Source organism: Heptranchias perlo, chromosome 16 (genome assembly GCF_035084215.1).
Source record: "Heptranchias perlo isolate sHepPer1 chromosome 16, sHepPer1.hap1, whole genome shotgun sequence".
In the NCBI taxonomy this organism is placed as follows: domain Eukaryota; kingdom Metazoa; phylum Chordata; class Chondrichthyes; order Hexanchiformes; family Hexanchidae; genus Heptranchias; species Heptranchias perlo.
In genome coordinates this window covers 1805722-1831944 of record NC_090340.1, presented here as the reverse complement: position 1 = coordinate 1831944, position 26223 = coordinate 1805722, and the positions used below count along the sequence as shown (strand labels likewise).

General features: G+C 40.4%; 1 protein-coding gene across 1 annotated transcript in view; it reads right to left on the bottom strand.

Annotated features, from left to right (window-relative positions):
* Positions 1-1820: 1820 nt before the first annotated feature.
* The window catches only part of LOC137333860 (probable G-protein coupled receptor 139), a 49283-nt gene continuing 24880 nt past the window's right edge, over positions 1821-26223 (bottom strand). The window contains exons 2-3 of the mRNA XM_067998247.1: positions 5442-5583; positions 1821-2725 (exon numbers count right to left, since the gene is read on the bottom strand). Coding sequence (XP_067854348.1) covers positions 1821-2725; positions 5442-5583 — 1047 coding nt within the window. The remainder of the gene's footprint in view (positions 2726-5441; positions 5584-26223) is intronic.

Here is a 26223-nt window from a genome sequence, read left to right as displayed (position 1 = left end):
TGACTGTTTGGGAACAGCGACCATTGTTGTTTTGTTAAAATGCGATACAAACACAAATCAATACAGAAAGGAAGTATGAGACGTTTTTAGAAGTAGAAGAACGAGATCACAACCAGTATTTGCTAATCAGGGTTGCCACACATTATATGGTACTCTGTTGGCTGCAACTTAACTCAATGTCGTGGGTTATCTTGTATTAACATTGCCCAAGTACACATGGTACTAACAGGTCTACAAACATTACCGTGCGCGTATTTGTGAAAAGTTCACTCAAAAATGTGCCAAAAATACAGGCTGCTAAATTACTTAGGGGCCTCACTACAGGCTGGTGAGGAGTGACGGCCCTCACTACAGACCAAACTATATGCTGCTGAGTGACTGAGGGTCCTAACAACAGTCTGCTGAATTGTTATTTTTTATTCGTTCATGGGATGTGGGCGTCGCTGGTGAGGCCAGCATTTATTGCCCATCCCTAATTGCCCTTGAGAAGGTGGTGGCGAGCTGCATTTTTGAACCACTGCAGTCCATGTGGTGAAGGTTCTCCCACAGTGCTGTTAGGAAGGGAGTTCCAGGATTTTGACCCAGCGACGATGAAGGAACAGTAATATATTTCCAAGTCGGGATGGTGTGTGACTTGGAGGGGAACATGCAGGTGATGTTGTTACCATGTACCTGCTTCTCTTGTCCATCTAGGTGGTAGAGGTCGCAGGTTTGGGAGGTGCTGTTGAAGAAGCCTTGGCGAGTTGCTGCAGTGCATCCTGTGGATGGTACACACTGCAGCCACTGTGCACCGGTGGTGAAGGGAGTGAATGTTTAGGGTGTTGGATGGGGTGCCAATCAAGCGAGCTGCTTTGTCCTGGATGGTGTCGAGCTTCTTGAGTGTTGTTGGAGCTGCACTTATCCAGGCAAGTGGAGAGTATTCCATCACACTCCTGACTTGTGCCTTGTAGATGGTGGAAAGGCTTTGGGGAGTCAGGAGGTGAGTCATTCGCCGTAGAATACCCAGCCTCTGGCCTGCTTTTGTAGCCACAGTATTTATATGGCTGGTCCAGTTAAGTTTCTGGTCAATGGTGACCCCCAGGATGTTGATGGTGGGGGATTTTGTGCCTCTCGTTGGAAATTACATGGATTTGGGTGTGGGGGGGGAGGGTGGGGCGGTAAAGGGAAAAAGTGTTTAGCCTGAGTGTCTGGCCATCATTGTGAGGGGCAGGCTTGATGGACCAGCTGGCCTTTTCCTTCCCGTCAATTTCGTATGTTTGTATGAGGGACTGAACTACAGACTGCTGATTGACTATGGGGCCTAACTACAGGCTGCTGAGTGACTGAAGGACTAGCTACAGGCCGCAGAGTAACCGAGGGACTGAACGACAGGCCGCAGAGAGGATTCACTTGTGACGACACTATGAATGAAATTTACGTGTCTTTTTTGTATTATTGGAGATTTTTAATCTTTGTTTTATTTGATTGTCATTTCTTTGATAATAAATATTCAGCTTAGAATCCGGATGAATAATCCTTCACATTGCTGTCAGGCACGGTTAAATGAGTTCCAAGTCAAGTATTATTGGATTCGCTTTAAAATGGCACATGATTATAATAATTTCAGTGATGTTTTGTGTTTCCAGAAATAGGAGCCGGGATGAGATTTGACAGCGCTGCCCAAATCCAGAACTCACTCTCCATTTGATAGCACTGCCCAGGTCTGGGGATGAATTTCCATTTCGTAGCAATGTCCAGGTCGAGAGATCAGTCTCCATTTCTATTACTGTATCACTGCAACAGAATCAGTTCTGGTGCAGGAAAGTGCTCAACTCTCGCTGTTATTTAACTATCTGGACAATCAGAACAAAGGGATAAGTGAGCACATTCTTAAACTCCTCTCGGACTTTGGTCTGGGTCACGACGTAGATGCAGGTGTTGCTGCAGGAACTGAGGAGCCGGAGCATTGGCCCGATGTAAAAAATGACGGATGGAAGGCGGCTTGCGAAGAGTAGATCAGTGAAGTGATTTAACGTAATTCGTTCGTGGATGGTGTACACAGCTTGTGTCATCCACAGCAGTATGAAGCTTGCAGATATGCTGAAGAGAAGAATGATGGATTTCCTGCGGTTCTCCATCTCTGTATACTTGTGATTCTCCCTGTCCCTGTTCCCCCGGAGCTCCCTGCGCACTCGACTCGCCACTAAAATGTGTCTGACAGTCAGAGCGTTTAGGAGCAGGATCAGAGCGAACGGCAGCAGTGGAGTTAACACACGATGTAACAAGTCAAATGCTTTCCACAGGGGTGAGCTATAGTAACTGAGCTTCACCATGCAAAACAACGGGATGGAAAAGAGATTCACAGGTTGATATCGAAAATACCAAGGGACGTTCGTCAAAGAGCTCAGCGCACACACTGTTCCGATAATCACATCCGCTGTTCTCACGGTGCAATATTGAGTTTTCAGCTTCTGGCAACAAATGGCCACAAATCGATCAAAGGTGAAAGCGACTGTGAACCAGACAGAACAGTCCGTGGCTGGATGAGTGAGGCAGTCAATGAGACCACACAGGGTAATCTTGTTTGTGAATGGATCCGTGAAATAAAGGGGGACAATCTGGTTCAGTATCACGTCAGTGAAGATAACGGTGAGATCAGCCGCTGCCATGGCCACCAGGTAACAGGTGATGCATCGGGACAGACCGCACTTTCCCCGGGACAAGATCAGGATCACCAGCAGGTTAGCTGGGAGAAATCGGAACAAAAAATCGGTCAATCACTTATCATATTTGCAGCAAAGAATGTACCGGATTTTGAGAGGAATTTATACTGTCCTTACTGCATTCAGGAAATGGACACTGATACCTAGACCTGGTCAGTGCTATCAAATGGAGACGAATCTCTGGACCTGGACAGCGCTACCTTAGAATCACAGAATGATTGCAGACCAGGTGGAGGTCATCCGGCCCATCGAACCTGTGCCGGCTCTTCATAAGAACAATCCAATTAGCTCCATTCCCCCGCTCTTGCCCCGTAGCCCTTCAATTATTTTCTCTTCGAGAGTTGACCAGAGCGGAGTGGGGATATGAACAGCACAGGGCGAGAGTTGACCAGAACGGAGTGGGGATATGAACAGCACAGGGCGAGAGTTGACCAGAACGGAGTGGGGATATGAACAGCACAGGGCGAGAGTTGACCAGAGCGGAGTGGGGATATGAACAGCACAGGGCGAGAGTTGACCAGAACGGAGTGGGGATATGAACAGCACAGGGCGAGAGTTGACCAGAGCGGAGTGGGGATATGAACAGCACAGGGCGAGAGTTGACCAGAGTGAGAGTTGACCAGAGCGGAGTGGGGATATGAACAGCACAGGGCGAGAGTTGACCAGAGTGAGAGTTCACCAGAGCGGAGTGGGGATATGAACAGCGCAGGGCGAGAGTTCACCAGAGTGAGAGTTCACCAGAGCGGAGTGGGGATATGAACAGCGCAGGGCGAGAGTTCACCAGAGTGAGAGTTCACCAGAGCGGAGTGGGGATATGAACAGCGCAGGGCGAGAGTTCACCAGAGTGAGAGTTCACCAGGGTGGAGTGGGGATAAGGACAGCGCAGGGCGAGAGTTCACCAGAGTGAGAGTTCACCAGGGTGGAGTGGGGATAAGGACAGCGCAGGGCGAGAGTTCACCAGAGTGAGAGTTCACCAGGGTGGAGTGGGGATAAGGACAGCGCAGGGCGAGAGTTCACCAGAGTGAGAGTTCACCAGGGTGGAGTGGGGATATGAACAGCGCAGGGCGAGAGTTCACCAGAGTGAGAGTTCACCAGGGTGGAGTGGGGATATGAACAGCGCAGGGCGAGAGTTCACCAGAGTGAGAGTTCACCAGGGTGGAGTGGGGATATGAACAGCGCAGGGCGAGAGTTCACCAGAGTGAGAGTTCACCAGGGTGGAGTGGGGATATGAACAGCGCAGGGCGAGAGTTCACCAGAGTGAGAGTTCACCAGGGTGGAGTGGGGATAAGGACAGCGCAGGGCGAGAGTTCACCAGAGTGAGAGTTCACCAGGGTGGAGTGGGGATAAGGACAGCGCAGGGCGAGAGTTCACCAGAGTGAGAGTTCACCAGGGTGAGAGTTCACCAGAGCGGAGTGGGGATAAGGACAGCGCAGGGCGAGAGTTCACCAGAGTGAGAGTTCACCAGAGCGGAGTGGGGATAAGGACAGCGCAGGGCGAGAGTTCACCAGAGTGAGAGTTCACCAGGGTGGAGTGGGGATAAGGACAGCGCAGGGCGAGAGTTCACCAGAGTGAGAGTTCACCAGGGTGGAGTGGGGATATGAACAGCGCAGGGCGAGAGTTCACCAGAGTGAGAGTTCACCAGGGTGGAGTGGGGATAAGTACAGCGCAGGGCGAGAGTTCACCAGAGTGAGAGTTCACCAGGGTGGAGTGGGGATAAGGACAGCGCAGGGCGAGAGTTCACCAGAGTGAGAGTTCACCAGGGTGGAGTGGGGATAAGGACAGCGCAGGGCGAGAGTTCACCAGAGTGAGAGTTCACCAGGGTGGAGTGGGGCTAAGGACAGCGCAGGGCGAGAGTTCACCAGAGTGAGAGTTCACCAGGGTGGAGTGGGGATAAGGACAGCGCAGGGCGAGAGTTCACCAGAGTGAGAGTTCACCAGGGTGGAGTGGGGCTAAGGACAGCGCAGGGCGAGAGTTCACCAGAGCGGAACGGACCCACCGCGTTTTGATAAAAATCAGAGTGACATCACAGGTAAAGCAGGTGGGTGATTGGTGGTGAGTCTGTCGTTTTCTTAGGACTGTGGGCTAAGTTTCGTAAAACCGTATAGCATAAAACTAAATTTAAAATTAACTAATTAACTAAACTTAATTAAATAAATGAATCGAGGTTAGTATTTAGATTAAAATTATGAATAATTTGATTGATAGTGACGTAATTAATAAAATAAATACTATAGATGTGACAGGGCAGGCAACACGTGGGAACTACTGGGCAATTTTGTCCGGGGAAACCACATCTGCAGTAAGTTTCTGCAGCTCGAGGAACTTCAGCTCCGAGTTGAGGAACTGGAGTCTGAGCTGCAGACATTGCGAGGCATCAGGGAGGGAGAACGTTACCTGGACACTTTGATCCAGGAGGCAGTCACGCCCCTTAGACTAAATACTGTAGAATTGGCACGTGGTCAGGGACTGCAGGTTGTGACCTGTGAGTGAGGCAGGTACGGGGATCCAGGAGGTAGCATTGTAGGAGCCTCAGCCTCTGCACTTGTCTAACAAGCTGTGTGGAGGAGAACAACGAGTGCAGGGAGGATGAGCATACTGACCACGACACTGTGGTCCATGAGGCCATTCAAGTGGGGGAAGTAAAAAGGAAGTTGGTTGTGGTAGGCGACAGTATAGTTAGGGGGATAGATACTGTTCTCTGCAGCCAGGAGTGAGAGACCCGAAGGCTTTGTTACCTACCAAGGGCCAGGGTTAAGGGCATCTCCTCTGGGCTGGAGAGAAACTTGGAGTGGGAGGGGTGGAGCCAGTTGTCGTGGTCCACGTAGGTACCAACGACATAGGTAGGACTAAGAAAGAGGTTCTGCTGAGAGAGTTCCAGCAGCTAGGGACTAAATTAAAGAACAGAACCACAAAGTTAATGATATCTGGATTATTATCTGAGCCATGAGCAATTTGGCACAGGGTAAATCAGAGGAGAGAGATGAATGCGTGGCTCAAAGATTGGTGTGGGAGAATTGGGTTTCGATTCATGGGGCACTGGCACCAGTACTGGGGAAAGAGGGAGCTGTTCTGTCAAGACAGGCATCACCTGAACCATGCTGGAACCAGTGATCTGGCTAATCGAATAATTAGGGCTGTAGATAAGGCATTAAACTAAATGGTGGGGGGTGGGGGGAGGGTTCAGGTAGGGAGAAACTTAGAATGTTGAAGAGAAAGAAGAAGGAAGTAGTACAGGGAAGAGATCGAGGTAATGATAACCAGAGTGTGACAGGAAGGAACGGAGCAAACAAACATAAGAGTGCACCAGCAAATGGGGTCAGGGAAAAAATGATAAAAAGACAAAATTAAAGGTTCTTTATCTGAATGCACACAGCATTCGTAATAAGATAGATGAATTGATGTCACAAATAGAAACAAATGGCCATTACAGAGGCGTGGTTGCAAGGTGACCAAGGTTGGGAACTGAATATTCAGGGTTATCTGACATTTTGGAAGAATATTAAAAAGGTAAAGGTGGTGGGGTAGCTCTGTTAATAAAGGATGAAATTGGTATAATAGTGAGAAATGATCTTGGCTCAGAAGATCAAAATGTTGAATCAATTTGGGTGGAGGTAAGAAATAGCAAGGGTAAGAAATCACTGGTGGGAGTAGTCTATGGGCCCCTAACAGCAGCTAGACTGTAGGGCAAAATATAAATCAAGAAATAATGGGGGCTTGTAAAAAAAAGATAATGCAATAATCATGGGCAATTTTAATTTTGTTTCGATTGGACAAATCAAATTGGCAAAAGTAGCTGTAGAATGTATTCTGGATTGTTTCTTAGAACAATACGTTGTGGAACCAACCAGGGAAAGGCCATTTTAGATTTGGTAATGGGTAACGAGACAGGATTAATTAATGACCTGAAAGAAAAGGATCCCTCAGGAAATAGTGATCATAATATGATAGAATTTCACATTCCGTTTGAGAGTCAGGATCTTGGATCTGAAACTACTGTATTATACCTAAATAAGGGCAATTATAATGGCACGAGGACAGAGTTGACTAAAGTGGACTGGGAAAACTGATTTGAAGGTATAATGGTGGATAAGCAGTCGCAGACATTTGAAAAGATATTTTATGACTCTCAACAAAAAATATACACCAGTAAGGAGGAAAGGCTCCATGAGAAGGGTGTACCAACCATGGCTAACTAAGGAAATAAAGGATGGTATCAATGTGGCAAAGATTAGTGGTAAGCCTGAAGATTGGGAAAACTTTAGAAACCAGCAAAGGATGAATAAAAATTAATGAAGAGAGAGAAAATAGATTGAGAGAAAACTAACAAGAAATATAACAACAGACAGTAAGAGCTTTTACAAGTATATAAAAAGGAAAAGGGTAGTTAAAGTAAGTAGAGGTCCCTTAGAGGATGAGACTGGGGAAATAATAATAAAGGAAATGGCAGAGGAATTGAACAGATATTTAGTATCTGTCTTCACAGTAGAAGACACTAATAAAATACCCATAATAATAGATAATCAAGGGGCAAAGGGGAGAGAGGATCTAAAAACAATCACTATCACTGGAGAAAAGGTACTAGGCAAACTAATGGGTCTGCAGGCTGACAAGCCTCCTGGATCCGATGGCTTCCATCGAGGGTCTTAAAAGAAGTGGATACAGAAATAGCGGATGCATTGGTTGTAATCTTCAAAAATTCACTAGATTCTGGAAAGGTCCCAGCGGATTAGAAAATCGCCAATGTAACGCCCCTATTTTAAAAAGGAGGGAGATAGAAAGCAGGGAACTATAGGCCAATTAGCCTAACATCTGTCATTAGGAAAATGCTAGAATCAATTATTAAGGAAGTAGTAGCAGGACATTTAGAGACTCAAAATAAAATCAAGGAGAGTAAACATGGTTTTATGAAAGGGAAATCATGTTTGACAAATTTATTATAGTTCTTTGAGGAAGTAACGAGCAGGTTGGATAAAGGGGAACCAGTAGTTGTAGTGTATTTGGATTTCCAAAAAGCATTCGATAAGGTGCCACATAAAAGATTACTGCACAAGATAAGATCTCATAGTGTTGGGGTAATATATTAGCATGGATAGAGGATTGGCTAACTAACAGAAAACAAAGAGTCGTGATAAAGGGGTCATTTTCAAAATGGCAATCTGTAACTAATGGGGTGCCACAGGGATCAACTATTTACAATATACATCAATGACTTGGATGAAGGAACAGAGTGTCTTGTGGCCAAATTTGCTGATGATACAAAGGTAGGTGGAAAAGTAAGTTGTGAGGAGGTCACAAAGTGTCTGCAAAGAGATAGAAACATAAAAACACAGAAAATAGGAGCAGGAGTAGGCCATTCGGCCCTTCGAGCCTGCTCCCCATGTCCCTTGATGCCTTTTGTGTCGAGAAATCTATCTAGCTCCTTCTTAAATATATTCAGTGACTTGGCCTCCAAAGCCTTCTGTGTTAGAGAATTCCACAGGTTCACCACCCTCTGAATGAAGAAATTTCTCCTCATCTCAATCCTGAATGTCCTACCCCGTATCCTGAGACTGTGACCCCTCGTTCTGATCCCCCCCAGCCAGGGCAAACATCCTCCCTGCATCCAGTCTGTCTAGTCCTGTCAGAATTTTATATGTATCAATGAGATCCCCTCTCATTCTTCTAAACTCCAGTGAATACAGGCCGAGTCGACCCAATCTCTTCTCATACGGTAGTCCTGCCATCCCAGGAATCAGTCTGGTGAACCTTTGATGCACTCCCTCTATGGCAAATATATCCTTTATTAGGTAAGGAGACCAAAACTGCACACAATACTCCATGTGTGGTCTCACTAAGGCCCTGTATAACTGCAGTAAGACATCCTTGCTGCTGTACTCAAATCCTCTGAGTAACCCACTAGTCACTGCCTGCCACCCCGAAAAAGACCCAGTTATTCCTACTCTCTGTTTCCTGCCTGTTAACCAATTTTCAATCCATGCCAGTATATTACCACCAATCCCATGTGCTTTAAATTTGCACACTAACCTCTTATGTGGGACTTTATCAAAGGCCTTCTGAAAAGGTTTTCCCTTATCTATTCTACCAGTTACATTCTCAAAAAACTAAATATTGACAGGTTAAGCGAAAGGCCAAAAATTTGGCAGATGGAGTATAATGTGGGAAAATGTGAAGTCATCCACTTTGGTAGGAAGAATAAAAAAGCAAAATATATAAATGGCGAAAGACTACAGAATGCTGTGGTACTTGTAAATGAAACACAAAAAGTCAACATACAGGTGCAGCAAGTGATTGGGAAGGCAAATGGAACATTGGCCTTTATTTCAAGGGGGATGGAGTATAAAAGCAGGGACATCTTGCTACAACTGTACAGGATGCTGGTGAGACCACACCTGGAGTACTGCGTACAGTTTTGGCCCCATTATTTAAGGAAGGATATATTTGCATTGGAGCCAGTTCAGAGAAGGTTCACTCGGTTGCTTCAGGGTATGGAAGGGTTTCCTTATGAGGAATGATTGAACAGGTTGGGCCTATACTCAATGGAGTTTAGAAGAATGCAAGGAGATCTTATTGGAACACATAAGATTCTGAGGGGGTTTGATAGGATAAATGCTGAGAGGATGTTTGCCCTCATAGGGGAATCTAGAACTAGGGGGCATAGTCTCAGAATAAGGGGTCGCCCATTTAAGACGGAGATGAGGAGAAATTTCTTCTCTCAGAGGGTTGTGAACCTTTGGAATTCTTTACCCCAAAAAGAGGTGAAGGCTGAGTCATTGAATATATTCAAGGCTGAGTTAGACAATTTTTTGATCAGCAAGGGAGTCAAAGGCTATGGGGATCAGGCGGGAAAGTGGAGTTGAGGCCAGAATCAGATCAGCTGTTGTCTCATTGAATGGCGGAGCAGGCTCTAAGGGCCAAATTGCCTACTCCTGCTCTTATCTCTTATTATCTTATGTTCTTATGTTCTAACTGAACCCTGTTGGTTCGATCCTGAATATTTTGGTTCAGTCCTGACCCTGTTGCTTCTCTCGGGATCCTGTTGGTTCGACCTGGATCCTTTTGATTCTATCTGGTTCCTGTTGGATACATCTGGTGTCTTTTCGTTCTACCTGATACTTTCACTCTTTCTTGTTCCTATTGGTTCTATCCTGAACCTATTGGTTCTAACCTGCTCCTGTTGGTTCTGTCCTGATCCTATTGTTTTATCCTGATCCTATTGTTTTTCCTGATCCTATTGTTTTTTTCCTGATCCGATTGGTTCTATCCTGATCCTATTGGTTCTATCCTGATCCTATTGTTTTTTCCTGATCCTATTGGTTCTATTCTGATCCTATTGGTTTTTTCCTGATCCTTTTGTTTTATCCTGATCCTATTGGTTCTATCCTGATCCTATTGATTTTTTTTCCTGATCCTATTGATTATATCCTGATCCTATTGTTTTTTCCTGATCCTGTTGGTTCTATCCTGATCCTATTGTTTTTTCCTGATCCTGTTGGTTCTATCCTGATCCTGTTGTTTTTTTCCTGATCCTATTGATTTTTTCCTGATCCTATTGTTTTTTCCTGATCCTATTGGTTCTATCCTGATCCTGTTGGTTCTATCCTGATCATATTGGTTCTATCCTGATCCGATTGATTCTATCCTCATCCTATTGATTTTTCCTGATCCTGTTGGTTCTATCCTGATCCTTTTGGATCTATCCTGATCCTATTGGTTCTATCCTGATCCTATTGGGTTTTTTTCCTGATCCTATTGGTTGCATCCTGATCCTATTGGTATTTTCCTGATCCTATTGGTTCTATCCTGATCCTATTGGTTTTTTCCTGATCCTATTGGTTCTATCCTAATCCTACTGTTTTTTCCTGATCCTATTGGTTCTATCCTAATCCTATTGGTTTTTTCCTGATCCTATTGGTTCTATCCTAATCCTACTGTTTTTTCCTGATCCTATTGGTTCTATTCTGATCCTATTGGTTCTATCCTGATCTCATTGTTTTTTTTCCTGATCCGATTGGTTCTATCCTGATTTTATTGGTTTTTTCTTGATCCTATTGGTTCTATCCTGATCCTATTGTTTTTTCCTGATCCTATTGGTTCTAACGGATCTTATTGGTTTCTTCCTGATCCTATTGGTTTTTTCCTGATCCTAATGGTTCTATCCCGATTCTATTGTTTTTTCCGATCCTGTTGGTTCTATCCTGATCCTATTGTTTTTTCCTGATCCTATTGGTTCTTTCCTGATCCTCTTGTTTTTTCCTGATCCTATTGGTTCTATTCTGATCCTATTGTTTTTTCCTGATCCTATTGGTTCTATTCTGATCCTATTGTTTTTTCCTGATCCTATTGTTTTTTCCTGATCCTATTGGTTCTATCCTGATCCTATTGCTTTTTTCCTGATCCTATTGTTTTTCCTGATCCTGTTGGTTCTATCCTGATCCTATTATTTTTTCCTGATCCTATTGTTTTTTCCTGATCCTATTGGTTCTATCCTGATTCCATTGATTTTTCCTGATCCTGTTGGTTCTATCCTGATCCTATTGGTTCTATCCTGATCCGATTGTTTTTTCATGATCCTATTGATTCGATCTTGATCCTATTGTTTTTTTTCCTGATCCTGTTCGTTCTTTCCTGATCCTTTTGTTTTTTCCTGATCCTATTGGTTCTTTCCTGATCCTATTGGTTTTTTCCTGATCTTTCTGGTTCTATCCTGATCCTATTGTTTTTTCCTGATCCTATTGATTCTTTCCTGTTCCTATAGTTTTTTCCTGATCCTATTGTTTCTATCCAGATCCTATTGTTTTTTCCTTATCCTGTTGGTTCTATCCTGATCAAATTGTTTTTCCTGATCCTATTGCTTTTGCTGATCCTATTGATTCTATCCTGATCCTATTGTTTTTTCCTGATCCTATTGATTCTATCCTGATCCTATTGTTTTTTCCTGATCCTATTGGTTCTATCCTGATCCTATTGGTTCTATCCTGATCCTTTTGGTTCTATCCTGATCCTATTGGTTCTATCCTGATCCTATTGATTCTATCCTGATCCTATTGGTTCTATCCTGATCCTGTTGGTTCTATCCTGATCCTATTGGTTCTATCTTGATCCTATTGGTTCTATCCTGATCCGATTGGTTTTTTCCTGATCCTATTGATTCTATCCTGACCCTATTGTTTTTTCCTGATCCTATTGTGTTTTCCTGATCCTGTTGGTTCTATCCTGATCCTATTGTTTTTTCCTGATCCTATTGTTTTTTCCTGATCCTATTGATTCTATCCTGATCCTATTGTTTTTTCCTGATCCTGTTGGTGCTATCCTAATCCAGTTGTTTTTCCTGATCCTATTGATTCTATCCTGATCCTGTTGTTTTTGCCTTATCCTCTTGGTTCGGTCCTGATCCGATTGTTTTTTTCCTGATCCAATTGGTTCTATCCTGATCCTATTGTTTTTTCCTTATCCTGTTGGTTCTATCATGATCCTATTGTTTCTTCCTGATCCTATTGCTTTTGCTGATCCTATTGATTCTATCCTGATCCTATTGTTTTTTTCCTGATCCTGTTCTTTCTATCCTGATCCTGTTGTTTTTTCCTGATCCTATTGGTTCTATCCTGATCCTGTTGGTTCTATCCTGATCCTATTGTTTTTTCCTGATCCAGTTGATTCTATCCTGATCCTATTGGTTCTATCCTGATCCTATTGTTTTTTCCTGATCCTATTGTTTTTTCCTGATCCTGTTGTTTCTATCATGATCCTGTTGTTTTTCCTGATCCCGTTAGTTCTATCCTGATCCGATTGGTTCTATGCTGATCCTATTGTTTTTCCTGATCCTATTGGTTCTATCCTGATCCTATTGCTTTTTTCCTGATCCTATTGGTTTTTCCTGATCCTATTGGTTCTATCCTGATCCTATAGCTTTTTTCCTGATCCTATTGTTTTTCCTGATCCTATTGGTTCTATCCTGATCCTATTGCTTTTTTCCTGATCCTATTGTTTTTTCCTGATCCTATTGGTTCTATCCTGATACCGTTGGTTATTTCCTGATCCTATTGTTTTTTCCTGATCCTGTTCTTTCTATCCTGATCCTGTTGTTTTTTCCTGATCCTATTGATTCTATCCTGATCCTATTCTTTTTTCCTGATCAAATTGGTTCTATCCTGATCCTATTGGTTCTATCCTGATCCGATTGTTTTTTCCTGATCCTGTTGGTACTGTCCTGATCCAGTTGTTTTTCCTGATCCAATTGGTTCTATCCTGATCCTATTGGTTTTTTCCTGATCCTTTTGGTTCTATCCTGATCCCATTGTTTTTTTCCTGATCCTATTGGTTCTATCCTGATCCCATTGTTTTTTCCTGATCCTGTTGGTTCTATCCTGATCCTATTGGTTCTATCCTGATCCGATTGGTTCTATCGTGATCCTATTTTTTCTATCTAGATCCTATTGTTTTATCCTTATCCTGTTGGTTCTATCCTGATCCTGTTGTTTTTTCCTGATCCTATTGTTTCTATCCTGAGCCTATTGTTTTTCCTGATCCTGTTGGTTCTATCCTGATCCTATTGTTTTTTCCTGATCCTGTTGGTTCTATCCTGATCCTAATGTTTTTTCCTGATCCTATTGTTTTTTCCTGATTCTGTTGGTTCTATCCTGATCCTTTTGTTTTTTCCTGATCCTATTGTTTTTTCCTGATCCAATTGGTTCTATCCTGATCCTATTGGTTCTATGCTGATCCTATTGTTTTTCCTGATCCTATTGGTTATATCCTGATCCTATTGCTTTTTTCCTGATCCTATTGTTTTTTCCTGATCCAATTGGTTCTATCCTGATCCCGTTGGTTATTTCCTTATCCTATTGTTTTTTCCTGATCCTGTTGGTTCTATCCTGATACTATTGCTTTTTCCTGATCCTAATGAGTCTATCCTGATCCTATTGTTTTTTCCTGATCATGTTGGTTCTATCCTGATTCTGTTGTTTTTTCCTGATCCGATTAGTTCTATCCTGATCCTATTGGTTCTATGCTGATCCTATTGTTTTTCCTGATCCTATTGGTTATATCCTGATCCTATTGCTTTTTTCCTGATCCTATTGTTTTTTCCTGATCCTGTTGGTTCTATCCTGATACTATTGCTTTTTCCTGATCCTAATGAGTCTATCCTGATCCTATTGTTTTTTTCCTGATCCTTCTGGTTCTATCCTGATCCTATTGTTTTTTCCTGATCCTATTGGTTCTATCCTGAACCTATATGTTTTTTCCTGATCCTATTGATTCTTTCCTGATCCTATTGTTTTTTCCTGATCCTGTTGGTTCTATCCTGATCCTATTGGTTCTATCCTGATCCTATTATTTTTTCCTGATCCGTTTGGTTCTATCCTGATCCTATTTTTTCTATACTGATCCTATTGTTTTTTCCTTATCCTGTTGGTTCTATCCTGATCCTATTGTTTTTTCCTGATCCTATTGCTGTAGCTAATCCTATTTTTTCTATACTGATCCTATTGTTTTTTACTGATCCTGTTCTTTCTATCCTGATCCTGTTGTTTTTTTACTGATCCTATTGATTCTATCCTGATCCTATTGTTTTTTCCTGAGCAAATTGGTTCTATCCTGATCCTATTGGTTCTATCCTGATCCGATTGTTTTTTCCTGATCCTGTTGGTTCTATCCTGATCCTATTGTTTTTTCCCCATCCGATTGCTTTTTCCTGATCCTATTGATTCTATCCTGATCCTATTGTTTTTTCCTGATCCTCTTGGTTCTATCCTGATCCTATTGATTCTATCCTGATCCTATTGTTTTTTCCTGATCCTGTTGGTTCTATCCTGATCCTATTGGTTCTATCCTGATCCTATTGGTTCTATCCTGATCCTGTTGGTTCTATCCTGATCCTATTGCTTTTTTCCTGATCCTATTGCTTTTGCTGATCCTATTGTTTCTATCCTGATCCGATTGTTTTTTCCTGATCCTGTTCTTTCGATCCTGATCCTGTTGTTTTTTCCTGATCCTATTGATTCTATCCTGATCCTATTGCTTTTTCCTGATCCTGTTGGTTCTATCCTGACCCTATTGGTTCAATCCTGATCCTATTGGTTTTTTCCTGATCCTTTTGATTCTAACCTGAACCTATTTTTTTCCTGATCCTATTGTTTTTTCCTGATCCTGTTGGTTCTATCCTGATCTTATTGTTTTTTCCTGATCCTGTTGGTTCTATCCTGATCCTATTGTTGTTTCCTGATCCTGTTGGTTCTATACTGATCCTATGTTTTTTTTCCCGATCTGATTGCTTTTCCTGATCCTATTGATTCTATCCTAATCCTGTTGTTTTTTCCTGATCCTATTGCTTTTTCCTGATCATATTGGTTCTATCCTGATTCTATTAGATTTTTCCTTGATCCTGTTGGTTCTATCCTGATCCTGTTGTTTTTTCCTGATCCTGTTGGTTCTATCCTGATCCTGTTGTTTTTTTCCTGATCCTGTTGCATCTATCCTGATCCTGTTGTTTTTTCCTGATCCTATTGGTTCTATCCTGATCCTATTCTTTTTTCCTGATCAAATTGGTTCTATCCTGATCCTATTGGTTCTATCCTGATCCGATTGTTTTTTCCTGATCCTGTTGGTACTGTCCTGATCCAGTTGTTTTTCCTGATCCAATTGGTTCTATCCTGATCCTATTGGTTTTTTCCTGATCCTTCTGGTTCTATCCTGATCCCATTGTTTTTTTCCTGATCCTATTGGTTCTATCCTGTTCCCATTGTTTTTTCCTGATCCTGTTGGTTCTATCCTGATCCTATTGGTTCTATCCTGATCCGATTGGTTCTATCGTGATCCTATTTTTTCTATCTAGATCCTATTGTTTTATCCTTATCATGTTGGTTCTATCCTGATCCTGTTGTTTTTTCCTGATCCTATTGTTTCTATCCTGAGCCTATTGTTTTTCCTGATCCTGTTGGTTCTATCCTGATCCTATTGTTTTTTCCTGATCCTGTTGGTTCTATCCTGATCCTAATGTTTTTTCCTGATCCTATTGTTTTTTCCTGATCCTGTTGGTTCTATCCTGATCCTTTTGTTTTTTCCTGATCCTATTGTTTTTTCCTGATCCAATTGGTTCTATCCTGATCCTATTGGTTCTATGCTGATCCTATTGTTTTTCCTGATCCTATTGGTTATATCCTGATCCTATTGCTTTTTTCCTGATCCTATTGTTTTTTCCTGATCCAATTGGTTCTATCCTGATCCCGTTGGTTATTTCCTTATCCTATTGTTTTTTCCTGATCCTGTTGGTTCTATCCTGATACTATTGCTTTTTCCTGATCCTAATGAGTCTATCCTGATCCTATTGTTTTTTCCTGATCATGTTGGTTCTATCCTGATTCTGTTGTTTTTTTCCTGATCCGATTAGTTCTATCCTGATCCTATTGGTTCTATGCTGATCCTATTGTTTTTCCTGATCCTATTGGTTATATCCTGATCCTATTGCTTTTTTCCTGATCCTATTGTTTTTTCCTGATCCTGTTGGTTCTATCCTGATACTATTGCTTTTTCCTGATCCTAATGAGTCTATCCTGATCCTATTGTTTTTTTCCTGATCCTTCTGGTTCTATCCTGATCCTATTGTTTTTTCCTGATCCTATTGGTTCTATCCTGAACCTATATGTTTTTTCCTGATCCTATTGATTCTTTCCTGATCCTATTGTTTTTTCCTGATCCTGTTGGTTCTATCCTGATCCTATTGGTTCTATCCTGATCCTATTATTTTTTCCTGATCCGTTTGGTTCTATCCTGATCCTATTTTTTCTATACTGAATCTATTGTTTTTTCCTTATCCTGTTGGTTCTATCCTGATCCTATTGTTTTTTCCTGATCCTATTGCTGTAGCTAATCCTATTTTTTCTATACTGATCCTATTGTTTTTACTGATCCTGTTCTTTCTATCCTGATCCTGTTGTTTTTTTACTGATCCTATTGATTCTATCCTGATCCTATTGTTTTTTCCTGAGCAAATTGGTTCTATCCTGATCCTATTGGTTCTATCCTGATCCGATTGTTTTTTCCTGATCCTGTTGGTTCTATCCTGATCCTATTGTTTTTTCCCCATCCGATTGCTTTTTCCTGATCCTATTGATTCTATCCTGATCCTATTGTTTTTTCCTGATCCTATTGGTTCTATCCTGATCCTATTGATTCTATCCTGATCCTATTGTTTTTTCCTGATCCTGTTGGTTCTATCCTGATCCTATTGGTTCTATCCTGATCCTATTGGTTCTATCCTGATCCTGTTGGTTCTATCCTGATCCTATTGCTTTTTTCCTGATCCTATTGCTTTTGCTGATCCTATTGTTTCTATCCTGATCCGATTGTTTTTTCCTGATCCTGTTCTTTCGATCCTGATCCTGTTGTTTTTTCCTGATCCTATTGATTCTATCCTGATCCTATTGCTTTTTCCTGATCCTGTTGGTTCTATCCTGACCCTATTGGTTCAATCCTGATCCTATTGGTTTTTTCCTGATCCTTTTGATTCTAACCTGAACCTATTTTTTTCCTGATCCTATTGTTTTTTCCTGATCCTGTTGGTTCTATCCTGATCTTATTGTTTTTTCCTGATCCTGTTGGTTCTATCCTGATCCTATTGTTGTTTCCTGATCCTGTTGGTTCTATACTGATCCTATGTTTTTTTTCCCGATCTGATTGCTTTTCCTGATCCTATTGATTCTATCCTAATCCTGTTGTTTTTTCCTGATCCTATTGCTTTTTCCTGATCATATTGGTTCTATCCTGATTCTATTAGATTTTTCCTTGATCCTGTTGGTTCTATCCTGATCCTGTTGTTTTTTCCTGATCCTGTTGGTTCTATCCTGATCTTGTTGTTTTTTTCCTGATCCTGTTGCATCTATCCTGATCCTGTTGTTTTTTCCTGATCCTATTGGTTCAATCCTGATCCTATTCTTTTTTCCTGATCCAATTGGTTCTATCCTGATCCTGTTGGTTCTATCCTGATCCTATTGTTTTTTCCTTAACCTGTTGGTTCTATGTTGATCCTATTGCTTTTGCTGATCCTATTGATTCTATCCTGATCCTATTGTCTGTTCCTGATCCTGTTCTTTCTATCCTGATCCAGTTGTTTTTTCCTGATCCTATTGATTCTATCCTGATCCTATTGTTTTTTCCTGATCCTATTGGGTCCATCCTGATCCTATTGGCTCTATCCTGATCCTATTGTTTTTCCTGATCATATTGATTCGATCCTGATCCGATTGTTTTTTCCTGATCCTGTTCTTTCTATCCTGATCCTGTTGTTTTTTCCTGACCTATTGATTCTATCCTGATCCTATTGTTTTTTTCGTGATCCTATTGGTTCTATCCTGATCTTATTGTTTTTTCCTGATCCTATTGTTGTTTCCTGATCCTATTGGTTCTATCCTGATACCGTTGGTTATTTCCTGATCCTATTGTTTTTTCCTGATCCTGTTCTTTCTATCCTGATCCTGTTGTTTTTTCCTGATCCTATTGATTCTATCCTGATCCTATTCTTTTTTCCTGATCAAATTGGTTCTATCCTGATCCTATTGGTTCTATCCTGATCCGATTGTTTTTTCCTGATCCTGTTGGTACTGTCCTGATCCAGTTGTTTTTCCTGATCCAATTGGTTCTATCCTGATCCTATTGGTTTTTTCCTGATCCTTTTGGTTCTATCCTGATCCCATTGTTTTTTTCCTGATCCTATTGGTTCTATCCTGATCCCATTGTTTTTTCCTGATCCTGTTGGTTCTATCCTGATCCTATTGGTTCTATCCTGATCCGATTGGTTCTATCGTGGTCCTATTTTTTCTATCTAGATCCTATTGTTTTATCCTTATCCTGTTGGTTCTATCCTGATCCTGTTGTTTTTTCCTGATCCTATTGTTTCTATCCTGAGCCTATTGTTTTTCCTGATCCTGTTGGTTCTATCCTGATCCTATTGTTTTTTCCTGATCCTGTTGGTTCTATCCTGATCCTAATGTTTTTTCCTGATCCTATTGTTTTTTCCTGATTCTGTTGGTTCTATCCTGATCCTTTTGTTTTTTCCTGATCCTATTGTTTTTTCCTGATCCAATTGGTTCTATCCTGATCCTATTGGTTCTATGCTGATCCTATTGTTTTTCCTGATCCTATTGGTTATATCCTGATCCTATTGCTTTTTTCCTGATCCTATTGTTTTTTCCTGATCCAATTGGTTCTATCCTGATCCCGTTGGTTATTTCCTTATCCTATTGTTTTTTCCTGATCCTGTTGGTTCTATCCTGATACTATTGCTTTTTCCTGATCCTAATGAGTCTATCCTGATCCTATTGTTTTTTCCTGATCATGTTGGTTCTATCCTGATTCTGTTGTTTTTTCCTGATCCGATTAGTTCTATCCTGATCCTATTGGTTCTATGCTGATCCTATTGTTTTTCCTGATCCTATTGGTTATATCCTGATCCTATTGCTTTTTTCCTGATCCTATTGTTTTTTCCTGATCCTGTTGGTTCTATCCTGATACTATTGCTTTTTCCTGATCCTAATGAGTCTATCCTGATCCTATTGTTTTTTTCCTGATCCTTCTGGTTCTATCCTGATCCTATTGTTTTTTCCTGATCCTATTGGTTCTATCCTGAACCTATATGTTTTTTCCTGATCCTATTGATTCTTTCCTGATCCTATTGTTTTTTCCTGATCCTGTTGGTTCTATCCTGATCCTATTGGTTCTATCCTGATCCTATTATTTTTTCCTGATCCGTTTGGTTCTATCCTGATCCTATTTTTTCTATACTGATCCTATTGTTTTTTCCTTATCCTGTTGGTTCTATCCTGATCCTATTGTTTTTTCCTGATCCTATTGCTGTAGCTAATCCTATTTTTTCTATACTGATCCTATTGTTTTTTACTGATCCTGTTCTTTCTATCCTGATCCTGTTGTTTTTTTACTGATCCTATTGATTCTATCCTGATCCTATTGTTTTTTCCTGAGCAAATTGGTTCTATCCTGATCCTATTGGTTCTATCCTGATCCGATTGTTTTTTCCTGATCCTGTTGGTTCTATCCTGATCCTATTGTTTTTTCCCCATCCGATTGCTTTTTCCTGATCCTATTGATTCTATCCTGATCCTATTGTTTTTTCCTGATCCTCTTGGTTCTATCCTGATCCTATTGATTCTATCCTGATCCTATTGTTTTTTCCTGATCCTGTTGGTTCTATCCTGATCCTATTGGTTCTATCCTGATCCTATTGGTTCTATCCTGATCCTGTTGGTTCTATCCTGATCCTATTGCTTTTTTCCTGATCCTATTGCTTTTGCTGATCCTATTGTTTCTATCCTGATCCGATTGTTTTTTCCTGATCCTGTTCTTTCGATCCTGATCCTGTTGTTTTTTCCTGATCCTATTGATTCTATCCTGATCCTATTGCTTTTTCCTGATCCTGTTGGTTCTATCCTGACCCTATTGGTTCAATCCTGATCCTATTGGTTTTTTCCTGATCCTTTTGATTCTAACCTGAACCTATTTTTTTCCTGATCCTATTGTTTTTTCCTGATCCTGTTGGTTCTATCCTGATCTTATTGTTTTTTCCTGATCCTGTTGGTTCTATCCTGATCCTATTGTTGTTTCCTGATCCTGTTGGTTCTATACTGATCCTATGTTTTTTTTTCCCGATCTGATTGCTTTTCCTGATCCTATTGATTCTATCCTAATCCTGTTGTTTTTTCCTGATCCTATTGCTTTTTCCTGATCATATTGGTTCTATCCTGATTCTATTAGATTTTTCCTTGATCCTGTTGGTTCTATCCTGATCCTGTTGTTTTTTCCTGATCCTGTTGGTTCTATCCTGATCCTGTTGTTTTTTTCCTGATCCTGTTGCATCTATCCTGATCCTGTTGTTTTTTCCTGATCCTATTGGTTCTATCCTGATCCTATTCTTTTTTCCTGATCAAATTGGTTCTATCCTGATCCTATTGGTTCTATCCTGATCCGATTGTTTTTTCCTGATCCTGTTGGTACTGTCCTGATCCAGTTGTTTTTCCTGATCCAATTGGTTCTATCCTGATCCTATTGGTTTTTTCCTGATCCTTCTGGTTCTATCCTGATCCCATTGTTTTTTTCCTGATCCTATTGGTTCTATCCTGATCCCATTGTTTTTTCCTGATCCTGTTGGTTCTATCCTGATCCTATTGGTTCTATCCTGATCCGATTGGTTCTATCGTGATCCTATTTTTTCTATCTAGATCCTATTGTTTTATCCTTATCATGTTGGTTCTATCCTGATCCTGTTGTTTTTTCCTGATCCTATTGTTTCTATCCTGAGCCTATTGTTTTTCCTGATCCTGTTGGTTCTATCCTGATCCTATTGTTTTTTCCTGATCCTGTTGGTTCTATCCTGATCCTAATGTTTTTTCCTGATCCTATTGTTTTTTCCTGATCCTGTTGGTTCTATCCTGATCCTTTTGTTTTTTCCTGATCCTATTGTTTTTTCCTGATCCAATTGGTTCTATCCTGATCCTATTGGTTCTATGCTGATCCTATTGTTTTTCCTGATCCTATTGGTTATATCCTGATCCTATTGCTTTTTTCCTGATCCTATTGTTTTTTCCTGATCCAATTGGTTCTATCCTGATCCCGTTGGTTATTTCCTTATCCTATTGTTTTTTCCTGATCCTGTTGGTTCTATCCTGATACTATTGCTTTTTCCTGATCCTAATGAGTCTATCCTGATCCTATTGTTTTTTCCTGATCATGTTGGTTCTATCCTGATTCTGTTGTTTTTTCCTGATCCGATTAGTTCTATCCTGATCCTATTGGTTCTATGCTGATCCTATTGTTTTTCCTGATCCTATTGGTTATATCCTGATCCTATTGCTTTTTTCCTGATCCTATTGTTTTTTCCTGATCCTGTTGGTTCTATCCTGATACTATTGCTTTTTCCTGATCCTAATGAGTCTATCCTGATCCTATTGTTTTTTTCCTGATCCTTCTGGTTCTATCCTGATCCTATTGTTTTTTCCTGATCCTATTGGTTCTATCCTGAACCTATATGTTTTTTCCTGATCCTATTGATTCTTTCCTGATCCTATTGTTTTTTCCTGATCCTGTTGGTTCTATCCTGATCCTATTGGTTCTATCCTGATCCTATTATTTTTTCCTGATCCGTTTGGTTCTATCCTGATCCTATTTTTTCTATACTGATCCTATTGTTTTTTCCTTATCCTGTTGGTTCTATCCTGATCCTATTGTTTTTTCCTGATCCTATTGCTGTAGCTAATCCTATTTTTTCTATACTGATCCTATTGTTTTTACTGATCCTGTTCTTTCTATCCTGATCCTGTTGTTTTTTTACTGATCCTATTGATTCTATCCTGATCCTATTGTTTTTTCCTGAGCAAATTGGTTCTATCCTGATCCTATTGGTTCTATCCTGATCCGATTGTTTTTTCCTGATCCTGTTGGTTCTATCCTGATCCTATTGTTTTTTCCCCATCCGATTGCTTTTTCCTGATCCTATTGATTCTATCCTGATCCTATTGTTTTTTCCTGATCCTATTGGTTCTATCCTGATCCTATTGATTCTATCCTGATCCTATTGTTTTTTCCTGATCCTGTTGGTTCTATCCTGATCCTATTGGTTCTATCCTGATCCTATTGGTTCTATCCTGATCCTGTTGGTTCTATCCTGATCCTATTGCTTTTTTCCTGATCCTATTGCTTTTGCTGATCCTATTGTTTCTATCCTGATCCGATTGTTTTTTCCTGATCCTGTTCTTTCGATCCTGATCCTGTTGTTTTTTCCTGATCCTATTGATTCTATCCTGATCCTATTGCTTTTTCCTGATCCTGTTGGTTCTATCCTGACCCTATTGGTTCAATCCTGATCCTATTGGTTTTTTCCTGATCCTTTTGATTCTAACCTGAACCTATTTTTTTCCTGATCCTATTGTTTTTTCCTGATCCTGTTGGTTCTATCCTGATCTTATTGTTTTTTCCTGATCCTGTTGGTTCTATCCTGATCCTATTGTTGTTTCCTGATCCTGTTGGTTCTATACTGATCCTATGTTTTTTTTCCCGATCTGATTGCTTTTCCTGATCCTATTGATTCTATCCTAATCCTGTTGTTTTTCCTGATCCTATTGCTTTTTCCTGATCATATTGGTTCTATCCTGATTCTATTAGATTTTTCCTTGATCCTGTTGGTTCTATCCTGATCCTGTTGTTTTTTCCTGATCCTGTTGGTTCTATCCTGATCTTGTTGTTTTTTTCCTGATCCTGTTGCATCTATCCTGATCCTGTTGTTTTTTCCTGATCCTATTGGTTCAATCCTGATCCTATTGTTTTTTCCTGATCCAATTGGTTCTATCCTGATCCTGTTGGTTCTATCCTGATCCTATTGTTTTTTCCTTAACCTGTTGGTTCTATGTTGATCCTATTGCTTTTGCTGATCCTATTGATTCTATCCTGATCCTATTGTCTGTTCCTGATCCTGTTCTTTCTATCCTGATCCAGTTGTTTTTTCCTGATCCTATTGATTCTATCCTGATCCTATTGTTTTTTCCTGATCCTATTGGGTCCATCCTGATCCTATTGGCTCTATCCTGATCCTATTGTTTTTCCTGATCATATTGATTCGATCCTGATCCGATTGTTTTTTCCTGATCCTGTTCTTTCTATCCTGATCCTGTTGTTTTTTCCTGACCTATTGATTCTATCCTGATCCTATTGTTTTTTTCGTGATCCTATTGGTTCTATCCTGATCTTATTGTTTTTTCCTGATCCTATTGTTGTTTCCTGATCCTGTTGGTTCTATACTGATCCTATGTTTTTTTTCCCGATCTGATTGTTTTTTCCTGATCCTATTGATTCTATCCTAATCCTGTTGTTTTTTCCTGATCCTATTGCCTTTTCCTGATCCTATTGATTCCATCCTGATCCTATTGCTTTTTCTTGTTCCTTTTGGTACAATCCTGATCCAGTTGTTTTTTCCTGATCCTATTAATTCTTTCCTGATCCTATTGGTTCTATCCTGATCCTGCTGGTTATTTCCTGATCCTATTGTTTTTTCCTGATCCTGTTGGTTCCATCCTGATCCTATTGCTTTTTCCTGATCCTATTGCTTTTTCTTGATCCTGTTGGTACTATCCTGATCCAGTTGTTTTTTCCTGATCCTATTAATTCTATCCTGATCCTATTGTTGCAATCCTGATCCTGCTGGTTCGATCCTGATCCTATTGGTTCTATCCTGATCAGATTGTTTTTTCATGATCCGATTGCTTTTTCCTGATCCCATTGAATCTATCCTGATCCTATTGTTTTTTTCCTGATCCTTTTGATTCCATCCTGATCCTATTGGTTTTTTCCTGATCTTTCTGGTTCTATCCTGATCCTATTGGTTTTTTCCTGATCCTATTGATTCTTTCCTGATCCTATTGTTTTTTTCTGATCCTATTGGTTCTATCCTGATCCTATTGGTTCTATCCTGATCCTATTGGTTTTTTCCTGATCCTATTGATTCTTTCCTGATCCTATTGTTTTTTCCTGATCCTATTGCTTTTGCTGATCCTATTGATTCTATCCTGATCCTATTGTCTGTTCCTGATCCTGTTCTTTCTATCCTGATCCTATTGATTCTATCCTGAACCTATTGTTTTTTTCCTGATCCTATTTGTTTTTTCCTGATCCTGTTGGTTCTATCCTGATCCTGTTGTTGTTGCCTGATCCAATTTGTTCTATCCTGATCCTATTGATTTTTCCTGATCCTATTGGTTCTATCCTGATCATATGTTTTTTCCTGATCCTATTGGGTCCATCCTGATCCTATTGGCTCTATTCTGATCCTATTGCTTTTTCCTGATCCTATTGATTCCATCCTGATCCTATTGATTCTATCCTGATCCTATTATTTTTTCCTGATCCTATTGGTTCTATCCTGATCCTATTATTTTTTCCTGATCCTATTGGTTCCATCCTGATCCTATGTTTTTTCCTGATCCTATTGCTTTTGCTGATCCTATTGATTCTATCCTGATCCGATTGTTTTTTCCTGATCCTATTGATTCTATCCTGATCCTATTGTTTTTTCCTGATCCTGTTGGTTCTATCCTGACCCTATTGGTTCAATCCTGATCCTATTGTTTTTTCCTGATCCTTTTGATTCTATCCTGAATCTATTTTTTTCCTGATCCTATTGGTTCTATCCTGATCCTATTGTTTTTTCCTGATCCTGTTGGTTCTATCCTGATCTTATTGTTTTTTCCTGATCCTATTGTTGTTTCCTGATCCTGTTGGTTCTATACTGATCCTATGTTTTTATCCCGATCTGATTGTTTTTTCCTGATCCTATTGATTCTATCCTAATCCTGTTGTTTTTTCCTGATCCTATTGCTTTTTCCTGATCATATTGGTTCTATCCTGATTCTGTTAGATTTTTCCTTGATCCTGTTGGTTCTATCCTGATCCTGTTGTTTTTTCCTGTTCCTGTTGGCTCGATCCTGATCCTGTTGTTTTTTCCTGATCCTGTTGGCTCGATCCTGATCCTGTTGTTTTTTCCTGATCCTATTGGCTCTATCCTGATCCTGTTGTTTTTTCCTGATCCTATTAATTCTATCCTGATCCTATTGTTTTTTCCTGATCCTGTTGGTTCTATCCTGATCTTATTGTTTTTTCCTGATCCTATTGTTGTTTCCTGATCCTGTTGGTTCTATACTGATCCTATGTTTTTTTCCCGATCTGATTGTTTTTTCCTGATCCTATTGATTCTATCCTAATCCTGTTGTTTTTTCCTGATCCCATTGCTTTTTCCTGATCATATTGGTTCTACCCTGATCCTGTTGTTTTTTCCTGATCCTATTGGCTCAATCCTGATCCTGTTGTTTTTTCCTGATCCTGTTGGCTCTATCCTGATCCTGTTGTTTTTTCCTGATCCTATTAATTCTATCCTGATCCTATTGTTGCAATCCTGATCCTGCTGGTTCGATCCTGATCCTATTGGTTCTATCCTGATCCTATTGTTTTTTCTTGATCCTGTTGGTTCTATCCTGGTCATATTGTTTTTTCCTGATCCTATTGCTTTTCCTGATCCTATTGGTTCTATCCTGATCCTATTGGTTTTTTCCTGATCCTATTGATTCTATCCTTAACCTATTTTTTTTCTGATCTTATTGTTTTTTCCTGATCCCATTGTTTATTTCCTGATCCTGTTCGTTCTATTCTGATCCTATTTTTTTCCCGATCCGATTGCTTTTTCCTGATCCCATTGATTCTATTCTGATCCTATTGTTTTTTCCTGATGCTATTGGTTCTATCCTGATCCTATTGTATTTTCCTTATCCTGTTGGTTCTATCCTGATCCTATTGTTTTTTCCTGATCCTATTGCTTTTCCTGATCCTATTGGTTCTATCCTGATCCTATTGGTTTTTTCCTGATCCTATTGATTCTATCCTTAACCTATTTTTTTCCTGATCCTATTGTTTTTTCCTGATCCTGTTGGTTATATCCTGATCTTATTGTTTTTTCCTGATCACATTGTTTATT